The sequence below is a fragment of the Pteropus vampyrus genome, unplaced genomic scaffold, assembly GCF_000151845.1.
Source record: "Pteropus vampyrus isolate Shadow unplaced genomic scaffold, Pvam_2.0 Scaffold460, whole genome shotgun sequence".
Taxonomy (NCBI): Eukaryota; Metazoa; Chordata; class Mammalia; order Chiroptera; family Pteropodidae; genus Pteropus; species Pteropus vampyrus.
This window is the reverse complement of record NW_011889241.1, coordinates 200,074-211,860: the sequence shown is the minus strand read 5'-3', so window position 1 is coordinate 211,860 and position 11,787 is coordinate 200,074. Positions and strand designations below refer to the sequence as shown.

Here is an 11,787-nt window from a genome sequence, read left to right as displayed (position 1 = left end):
CTATTTTTTGAACTCTACCTTTTATTTCGTTTCTTATCTTTCACAGGAAATATTTTTGTTTACTTTCTTCTATAAAAACTTATTAATTTTTTATGCTTTAAAAATTCTTTGTTAGTAGCCTGCATTTTACAGCATACATTCTTTACTCATTAAAGCCTAATAAATTAGTATTTTTTCACTCTCACCAATAGTGAAAATACCTACCATCTATTTTTATTTACTGTTAGCTGTATTTGCTCCCTTGAATTCTAATACAAACATTTATTATAAAATATGAAACTTTATCATTAATATTTTATCCACTCAATAACCAGACAGATATAGCTACAAAATTTATTTTCTGCAAATCTTCTTTTCTTTATGTATATCCAAGTTTCTATCTAGAATAAGTGTTTTTTCTTTAGAAGACTCTTAAATATTTTCTTTAGTTAGTTAGAGTCAGTTAATAGCAGTTACATTAAGAAACAAGAAAGATTCCAAATAAATGACCTACCACTATGCTTTAAGAAACTAGAAAAAGAAAAACAAACTGAGCCCAAAGTTAGCAGAATTTAGAAAATAATAAATATTAGAGCTGAAATAAATGAAATCGAGAACTGAAAAACAAAAGAACCAAACTAAAAGTTGGCTCTTTGGAAAAAAATAACAAAATTCACAAACCTTCAGTTCGACTAAGGAAAAAGGAGATAGGACCCAAATGGACACGATTATGAATGCAAAAGACACAACAACTGAAACCAAAGAAATTGAAAAGATCACTAGAGGCTACTATGAACAACTATATGACAACAAACTGGACAACTTAAAAGAAATGAAAATATTTTAGAAATGTACAACCTATAAGACTTAATCAGGAAGAAATAGAAAATATGAACAGATTAATTACTAGCAAGAAAATTAAATCAGTAATGAAAAACTCCCAATAAAGAAACACCCCGCACCATATGGCTTCATTGGAAAATGTTACCAAACATTTAAAGAATTAACACGGACCCTTCTCAAACTCCTCCAAAAAACTGAAGCGAGTAACCACAGCCAAACTGATTTTTTGAGGCCGGCATTACCCTGAAACGAAAACCAGAGAAAGGCATGACTAGAAAAGAAAACTACAAGTCAATATCTCTGATAAATGTAGATGGAAACTTCAAATTAAATGCTATCAAACTCAATTCAGCAGCACATTAAAAGGATCATTCACGACGATCAAGTGGGATTTTTACCTAGGATGCAAGGATTGTTCAATATATACAAATTAATCAATGTGATACTTCACTTTAATAGAATAAAAGAAAAAATATATATGATTATATCAATAAATGCAGAAAAACATTTGACGAAATGTAACATTTGCCATGATATGAACTCAACAAATGAGGCATAAAAAACTACATATCTCAACATAGTAAAGGCCATATATGACAAGTTCACAGCTAACATACTCAAAGGTAAAAAGATGAAAGCTTTTCATCTAACATCAAGATCAAGGCAAAAAGGTCCACTCTCACAACTTCTGTTTAATATAGTATTGGAATTCCTAGCTAGAACAATCAGGCAAGAAAAAGAAATAAAAAGAATTAGAATTTAAAAGGGAGAAGTAAAATTGTCTCTATTTGCAGATGACATGATTTTACATATAGAAAATCTTAATGACACCACCAAAAATTGTAAGATCTAATTAATAAATTGAGTAACGTTGCAGGAAACAAAATTAACATACAAAATCAGTAGCATTTCTACATGCTAACAACAAAAGTTCTGAAAAACATAAAAAATAGTATCAAGAATAATAAAATACTTAGGAAAACTGAGACTGTGAAAGATCTCTATACTAAAAAGCACTAAATATTCATGAGAGAAATTGAAGACACTAATAAATAGAAAGGTTTCCCATATTTCTGTGTTAGAAGGGTTAATATTATTAAGTTGCTAATACTAATAAAAACCATCAATAATGCAATCCCTATCAAGAGTCCAATGGCATATTTTAGAGAAGTAGGGAAAAAAAATATCTAAACTTATATGGAAGCGCAAAAAAGACCTTGAATAGCCAAGGAAATCTGAGAAAGAAAAACAAAGCAGGATGTATCATACTTCTTGATTTCAAACTGTACTATACAGTTATAGTCATCAACACTATGATCGCAAGAGTAAATCTGAAAACAACTGCCAAAATAACAAAGTCATAGAGAAAGAAATCAGACTTTTGTTGCCAAAGGTGAGGGATAGGATGGGAGGAGGAAATTGGAGAAAGGTGGTCAAAAAGGTGCAAAGTTCAGGTATAGGATAAATAAGTACTCAGGGGTGTAATGTACAACATAATGACTATAGCTAACAGTGCTATAGGATATACGGAAACGCAGATAAAGGGGAACTATTATATAGTAAAATCGTTAAGAGAGTAAATGCTATCAGTTCTCGTCATGAGGAAATTTTTATTTCTTTATTCTTTTCTTCTTTGTTTTCTTTTCATGGTTTCACTTATGAGAAGATGAATGTTGCCTGAACCTATGGTGATAATATTTTCACAATATACGTAAATCAAACAATCACATTGTAAGGTTCTGTTTCTTTTGTTGCTCATGTGTCTTTCACTTGTGTTTTCAAAGTCTACTTTTTCTTTAGAATTTTTGGATAAGGAGAAACCTTTTTTAATTACTTTTGTTTTCCCCCTACATAGATCGAGGCTTTTGTCTTTTAAAACATATATTCCTATTAAAATACAACGATTAGTTGTCATTCTAAGATGCATCAATACAAAATATAATTGTTATGTAATATTTCAATCTCTGCCATGGTGATACAGTTCAATACTACTTAATGTACTATATACTTCAAGAGACATTATTTTTATCAGGTGAAATCTAAATAACTTATTTCAGAATCATAAGATGCATAAAAAATTAGAATTAGGGCAGAAATATTGAGAAGATAAATTTAGAAATTGGTGATCATTATGAAAGTTACCATAAAGCTAAATGTACAGTAATTCTTCAAAATATTAGTGACAAATGTCATTAAATATCTATTGTTATAAAATCATGATTTTAGACTTTTTTCATTGAAATTGAAAGACATAATGAGGATAAAAGGAAAAGAAGTATGTAATTCCAGAATTTAGCAACCCTGCCCAAGAGTAGAATTTAAACATCTAAGATGCTCTCGCCAAGGCTTAAGTTTTCAGAGTTGATGATTGAGATGGAAGCAAATAAACAGCATGAGTGGTCAAGTCTTTTGTCCTCTGATATCTTTTAGAATAAGACACCCGTTTCTCAGAGTCACATGCCAGTGGACAATCTAAATGATATACCACCAGCCAGAATATCCTATATTCTGAAGATGTGTGATGAGATAAACTGTCTTCAAAATAACTCGAGTGTAAGAATTTCCTGTTCAAACTTTAAGTGACACATCAGTGCGAAATCTACTTTTTCCACTCTTGCTTCACTCTGAGCCTTCACGGTGCAGCCTGTGAAGACCACAGATATAGTTTGTTTATAAGAGTAACCTGGTCTCCCACTAAAGGATGCACACCTTTCTGGCCTACAGAAGGTATGTGTCTCTGCTCTCTTGTCTCTCTATTAGCCCATCTCCTGTAGGGGGAGATTACCAATGCTGGATGTGATGCAACCTAGGTACAATTAATATACAATCGAATCGAAAAGAACATTGGTATGTTTATTTAAATAATTGTGGGCAAAAAATACAAATAAAATATGACAATGTTGGAGGATTTCTTAAACTCTTCAAATTTTTGCCTGTGTAGAATAACTCAAGTGCATTCACACATGCATAATTGGGTGTGTAAACCAAACAATTTAAAGTAAAATCCTATAAGAATTACAGGAAGAAACAGTTACTTTTAGATTTTTAAATCAGTACAGACATAATTATAAGTAATAGTTTATATTTAGCCTAGACTTTAAAGATAGATTCTTAAAATGAATTATTTGAATTGTGAAACTTTAATTACTCATACGCTTAGATTAAGTAAAAGCCGTTGGCTGTTAATAAAAATCAGGATGAACTAGCTCTCATGAAATACTAATTTAAGCTTAATCATAAGTGATTAAAAGATTTTCTAAAAAATTACACAAAACACTGCAAGAAAAGATACTACATTTGTAAAGAGACTCTTGTCCAATGAATTCTATTACAGGGTCTAACTGATATGAGTTAGAAATAATAACATGATAATTTGTTAAAATAATAATCAGCATAACTCATTATTGAGAATTGTAAAAGTCAGATTAAATATTGTTTTACATGCATTATATCTACATATTTTTATTTCCACTTTTCATTAGTAAAGTAGTTAGTCAGACACCAAGGGACTATTTAAAGGTCATATATTATAAATTTCAAAGCTGGGTTTATTCTAGAACTCAGAGACCGCAGAGCCCATTGACTGAATTATTAAATTATATTGCTTGAGTCATCACCATTGCTCACAAAACCAAAGCTATGCTCACTGACTTGACATCCAGAGGGTCATTTTGGAAGTTTGAAACAACAGTGTTCTTCTATACATGAGGTATGCATTTATTCATTATTTCATAGTTTTATATCTTTTCCTTTAAATCAAAGGCCAGTTTCTTGTGTTACAGAAATACCTTAAAAATTTTGTTGTTCTTTTTTTGTCAATATTGTTTAGGTTTTAACTTCGTGTGTCTGTAGCATTTTTCAACATATAAAGTATTTCTTTAAAATTGTAATAATTCCTCATAACTTCACAATCATTCAAAATAAAAGATCATTTGATAACAACTCATTCTCTTTACTAAATACTTGTAAGTCACCAAATAAAATTAATTTAGTGCAGGAAATGACTATACATGCCAACACTGCTAATCCTTCTCATCTTTGACCACCCACTCTTTTACCATTATTGGATTTCAGAACTATCATAAATATTATGATCCCTTTTTTTGAATACAGAATTTGAATTTTTAATACAGACATGCTAGTGGTGTTAAAACATTTCTATAGAGTCTGAGTTATATTGAGGATATTATTATTTATGAACTTCTTTATTCTTCACTAATTTATTGTGGTTTATTGTTCCAACTAATAATATATTATCAAATGTAAAATATCTTTAAACATGTATTTAATCACGAGACTCTTGTTTGAAGCTCTAAGGCATTTAGAACATGAACTTTAGTTCTTTCAGCTGGGAAATGAGCCCAGTACTAACCCTTTACTCCACCCAGTTTTACTCTGCTAGGCATCTCATCAGTGCATATACCATTTATTCTTAAGTACACTTACCTCACAGCACAGTTCTTGGTACAACTCAACTGCAAAGATGAATAACCAAGGAGTAACCTATGCAGACCTGAATGTGGCCAGGTTTTCAAAGGGACAGGAACTAAAACCTAAGGGCACAAAAAACTCCATCTCAATAAGTGAGCAGGAGATAACCTACGCAGCATTAAATCTTCAAGATGTTTCTCAGGATCCACAAGGGAATGACGAGAAATACCACTGCAAAGGTAAAACATTTAACAGACACACAGTATAGACTGTTCTAGGATGTATAGCTGGGTTGCAGAGATGTAAAGAAAGAATAGGAGATAAACTCATATTTTTTCATTTGTGAGGATCAGAACCTGAAGTTAGAATACAGTATTGTAACACGAAATCTCAGGACTAATTTTATTCAGGCATCGTTGTAAGGTGTAGTCTTTGACCAACAACTCACAGAGCATTATATTTCCTGAAAATGCAGTAGTATATTTTGAGAGGATGATTACAATGGTAGATACAGTTTTGGGTTCCAAGCTTATGTATACGATTCCCTGTGCATGTGGGTTCTCCGTGTGTCAACTCTCTTAGCATTTGTCTCCATCTGTCCTTTCTCAGTGTTCCCATTTCTCTCCCTGCAGCTTTACTGTCACCTCCAGAGAAGCTCATTGCTGGGATCCTGGGGGTCATCTGCCTTGTCTTGTTGTCCACTGTGGTAATAATAGCTGTTATTCCCTGTAAGTTAATTTTGGAAGATTATTTGAAAGCTTTTCATTAATAATCATCAATGCTTTTAATACTTTAGAATATTATTGCATTGAACTCTCTTTTAATGTTTGTATTTAGACTGAACGTGAAATACTTTCCTAAATTTGTCCAAAGTATAAATATAGAATGATTTTAGAACTATTTTATAAATATATGGACATATATACATGTATTTATTCTGATTGCATAACTCAAAGTCATGTTTTAGGAGACTCGAAGACCATATTGAGAATTCATTTTGAGATTGACTAAATCAAATATTGTAAGAGATGGTGAAGTTTAGTTCTTTCAGCTTTATAGTATTTGTCCCCTTTTACTTCTTTATTAATTTTTCTTGGTAAAATCTAGTTTATTTCAGATAATTATAATTCTAAACAATAGAAAAACCGTTAAGCTAAAAACCAAAATTATTCTGATTGATATAAATAATTTTTTTAAAGAATCACTTTAATTTTTGTAGCTACTGTAATACTGGAGAAGAACAATTCACTTCCAATAACAAGGATCCAGAAAGGTACATATGATTTTCAAAGTTATGATAATACCCAGTTTATATTTTGTCTCTATCTAAGTCTAGGTAAAATGATACAAATTTTTTACAGGGAACATAAATTATAAAATGATCAATAGATATTCATCAATAATGACTGTAGAAGGGTGTTTCTTCTCATACAACAATATAAAGAAATACTCATTTTAAAACACCATTCCCATTGTTGCCAATTGGCTCAAATTTCCTATTGCACTAATGTGATAAGAGATGTCGTATTTTTATTTTAATTTTTAATTGTTAATTAATTAACTTATTTTTTAGGGTGACATTGGTCGTTGAGTTTTTTTTTTTTTTTTAAAGAGTGTTTTTGTTCATTGACATTCAGGATATGTGCAGAGTGAATATTTTTATTTGGGTGTATGCTTTATAAGGACACACAAATTATGAATAAGAGGGTGACCCTTCTCTGTGAGCGTGTGTATGAGTGTGTTTTGTTTTATATGTACTATGGAGTAAATGTACATAGATATACTACTTACAAATATATTTATACCTATGCAAATCTGTAATTTTATTTTCATTTTTGAAAATTCACATTGTTTTTGAATAATAACTCATAATTTTTCTTCAGCATATCATTGTGGTCATTGTCCAAAGGAATGGTTTACATATTCCAACAATTGCTATTACTTTAGTACTGAAAGTAAAACATGGACTGAGAGTCTGACAGCCTGTGCTTCTAAGAACTCTACTCTGCTTTATATAGATAATGAAGAAGAAATGGTAAGATATTAAACTTTTTATATACTTTATTAAAGGTTTGTTTCAGTCAATATTATACTTGTAGTTTTTATCCATACTTTTGTATATATTTGTAGCTATTTATTTTAAAGTCTGTTTAATAACACTCCATTGTTTGACTTTCAAGTATTTTATTTTGATACCAGAAACACACATTCGATAATTTCTCATTCTTTCTTTTCATAGAAAACTGTGTTTCAATAAATGCTTGTTTTCTAAAATAAACGTTTCTATTTAATTTTACCTCATATCAAGGAAACTAAACATATCATGATTGAGCAGATTGATTACAAAGAGACTGGAACCATGTAATTACAAATCAGATCACAAAATTGAGTTTTCAGTCCTCAGCAGCCCTGGACCTATAGATCCTCTCATCTCAACTCCTCCCTTATCACTTAACCACTGTCCTGACTTTTAACATTGTAAAGTCTCTTTGCTTGCTTTTGAATCTCCAATAAATAAAATCAAACAGTATGTATTTTTCTTGCTGTCCCTTTCCACTTCCATTTAATATTGGTGCAATTCATTTACATTATTGCATTTACCTGCATTTTAATTTTTATTGAATTATGTGAACGTAACATTTTAAATTCCATTCTATTTGGTGACTTTGGTTGGGAAACGAAGTCTCCTGTCCTGAGGGACAAAGAGGCTTCCTGGGTCCAGAACTTTTAGTCATAAGATTCCCTTTGCTAGTCTAACTCCAAGCCTCCTCCCCTGGTGTCTCTTGTTGAGAAAGGGGAAGCACTTCCCCTGGCTCCTTTTGTTAGCAGGTGTCCTGGTGGATCACCCTGTGGGCTTGCCTGGTGTTCCTGGGTAGGATCCTTCCCTAATGGCAGAGGAGGACTGGCTTCCCTCAGCCACCTCCTATTGGTAGATTGGGTGTTGGGAAGTAGCAGACCTAGGTCTCACTCTTCTGTTAGGTGGGTGATAAAACAATTCTGTCACTCTGTTGTTCCCTAATCCGGGGGGCCTAAACCATTTTCCCTTTCTCTTTCCACCTTTCAGAGTTCTCCTTCACTTGTATCTGTCACGAGTTCCAGAATTTACAGTTGTATTTAATAAGGAGTAGCAGAGAAATGAGTCTCTGACACCTGGTCAGAAACAGAAATAGATTCCACTGAAACAGAAACAGATCAGCAAGGGCTTATTTGGTTAAAGAATGTTTTGTGGCCCCCAAATCAAAAATTTGGCTCTCATGTCATTTATTTTCTTAATGGAAATGCCTTAATTTTTTCACTACTAAACCCTAAACTTTGAAAAACATAGTAGAAAACTACACTGATTTATTCATAGTTTCTGGAGAAACGATGCCACGGTTATCTGGAAACTTCTTTAAAGCCTTGCTATGTTAATTGTCAACATGGGTAACTATTAAATCACATAAATCAGAATGTTCCTTAGTAACATAAGAAGATTAAAACTACTAAGTATAAATGTTTAAAGTCAATTTGAAACCAAAAATACCAATAATGATGAGTGTTCTTGGCAATATCAAAGTGGTTTTCGACTTTAATGTGTCTTTACTGTTAGATTAGGATCCAACGCTCTCATTTTGTTTTTGAAAATTAAGAACCTTACAAAAGAATACACCACTTGCATTTTTAAAAAGTGATACAAGCTTTCACAATGATTTAAATAAAAATTCTTTATTTTGGGGTAGAAGTTTCTGAGTTCCGTATTACTTCCATCATGGATCGGAGTCTTCCGTAAAAGCAGTGATCAGCCATGGATGTCAAGAAGTGGTTCAAACTTTACACTAAAGTAAGTTGTTTTTATATGTTCTACAGAAGAAGAAAAATATAAGAAATAAAAATTCAGAAGAGTATTATGAATGCATTTGTTTACCTTGAATTATAAACATGAAGAATGATGTTCAAAGTTAATGAAACATTGATATAAATATTAAAGAATGACTACCCAGTTTCCCTAATAACCAACTCTTACTAATATTATATGGAAAATGTCATCACCCATTTTGAAAATATTCTTCTATTACAGTGACATGAAAATGCTATTTTGAAATTATAAAAGTTTTATAATTTGTCCCCATATGATATAACAAGAGAATTATGCATTTTTCTCCATTACAGGATAAAAGGATTATCATCTAGTAAACTTAACTGTGCTCTGCTATACTCACATGGCCTTATAGCAAGTGATTGTGGATATCCAAAAAAGTATTATTGCAAGCGCAAGCTTTAGAGTTAAAATGCTTGAGTTTGGATTCTGTTGGGTAACTATTTTTCATGAAACGAAAATAATATTATGATTGCAGAAGTCTTTAAATGAATTATACTATTTGTTCTAATAACAAAAATTGTTTCAAAAACGATTATTACAAAATAATGTACACAATCAAAAGTACAGATGTCATTATTTTCAGTGTCTGGTTTTTTAATCCAACATTATAATTGTAGACTTCAAGCTTTCTAAAAGATCACATGCCGTATGAGTTCATTTATATGAAATATCAAGAACAGAGAAACCCACAAAGGCAGAAAGTGGATTAGCAGCTGCCAAGGGCTGAAGGAAGATGGGCATAGGAAATGACTGCTAACTGGTACACTGCTTCATCTGAGGATTGAAAACTTTCTAAATTTTGATAGTGATGATGGTTGTAAACACTGTGAATATATTAAAAATTACTGTTGCATACACTCTAAAATGATGAACGTTATGCTGTGTAAATTACACCTCAATACAACTGTTAAAAACAACAACTCTTGGGATTATGTTTGGGACTTCTTTTAATATTTAAGTAATTTATAAAGATTATATTAACTCTTCCAATGAATATCCTACTTTATCCTTCCATATATTAGGTTTTCTTTTATCTCAAATATATATTTTTTATTTTAGTATATTGAAGTCTTATAGAAATGTGGGCATTTCAAAGTCAAAATTATGTAAGTAACATCTTTATTTTTCAGTTTTCTTTAGTCATTTTTACTGTTTTAAATAGAAATACAGTTGAAGGTTACTTGTTGATCTTATATTCAATGACTTCACTGATTTTATGTATTAATTCTGTCATTTTAAATAAATATTATTCTAAAGTTTTTGCATAAACTGCTATTTCACCTGTAAATCGCTATTTTGATTCTTCTACACAGGTAAAATTACCTTTTTTTCTGACTTATTTCCACAGGCTAGGTTTTTATTTCCAATGTTTAATAGAAGGAACAGTAAAGCTTCTATATTTATCCTTCTCTATTTTAGGGAATATATTTAAATATTTCATCTCTAAGTATGGAGTTTGTTTTAAAGTTTTTTCATCATACCTTTCTTATGTGAAAACTGTTCCATAATATAGTTATTTTTCTAATCAATTTTATAACCAATCATATTTATATTTTTATTATTTTAGCACAAATTAGAATGATAAATGTTTTTCTGTGTAACATTTATGAAGTAAACCACCTCTATTTCTAACAATAAATTAATCTTGTATTCTAAAATAAAACCACAATCATCATTTTGTATTTCCCTCTTTAAAAATCAGTGCATTAAAACACAAAAGAACGTATTATACGTATATGAAGTTTTTTTCTTCATGTATGTGCATAAAGAGATTAGAATGAGTTTTTATTTATGTTATGTACTTGACAGTTTTAATACCAAGGCTATATCAAGAAACATTCCTTTTTCTATTACCTGGAAGCCTTTGTATAAGAGCCCTGCTATTTTTTCAATGTTATTTTCACTACTGATGCCATATGAGCTTGAAGAATTTTTTTTTGTAGAACAGTTTATAAAATGAACTCGATATCTCTAATATATGTTACATTTAATGAGGTTTCTATTTTTTGCACCATATTTTCATACATTTCTATTTCTACAGATATTACAATGTATTCATAATATGGCTTTATTACCTGCTTAGTATCTGTGAAAGTAATAACACCATTTGCATGTTTATTCTAGACCTAAAAGAATGCATCATCAGTTTTTCTCTGCAAAAGTTATTTACCAATTTTATTAAGTATTTTCAAAGAGAGTAATTTTGACCTTGTTGATCCTTTCTAATGTAATTTTGTTCTTTGTCTCGATTTTGTACTATTTTTTTCTTCTCCATTTGGATTTAATTAAATATAATCTCCATTTATGATTGTTTGCTTCTGCACTTTTTTACCTATTTTGAACTTATTAGGTACATACAGATTTAAAACAAAAACATAGTTAATGGTTTGGACATTCAATCTGTTTTTATGCAAAACATACTTTATTATATTCAACAATGGTTATTGCTTTAAATAGCATCTACACATTAACTATTGCAGTTTTCAACTAGTTTGTGTTGCATAGTTTATTAATTTTTTTATCTTTTTACTTTCATCTGTCTATATGTTTAGGTTAAAGAAGTGTCAGATAGATTTAGATATAAACTTTGGAATTCAACTAGAAAATTATTCTGTTTATACTTAATGTAACTTAAATGAAGTTATTAAATAAGTATTATTTACATTTTTATTTAT

At 30.5% G+C, this 11,787-nt stretch overlaps 2 protein-coding genes across 2 annotated transcripts in view; both read left to right on the top strand.

Moving 5' to 3' along the window:
- Nucleotides 1–11,787, top strand: part of LOC105306764 (NKG2-A/NKG2-B type II integral membrane protein-like) — a 60,409-nt gene that overhangs the window by 35,664 nt on the left and 12,958 nt on the right. The gene's annotated exons all lie outside the window — the stretch shown is intronic.
- LOC105306760 (NKG2-A/NKG2-B type II integral membrane protein-like) lies at nt 5,306–9,514 on the top strand. The gene is made up of 6 exons (XM_011381946.1): nt 5,306–5,492; nt 5,886–5,981; nt 6,473–6,526; nt 7,137–7,288; nt 8,973–9,073; nt 9,403–9,514. The coding sequence occupies exons 1-6, from the start codon at nt 5,306–5,308 to the stop codon at nt 9,512–9,514; spliced, it is 702 nt and encodes a 233-aa protein (XP_011380248.1).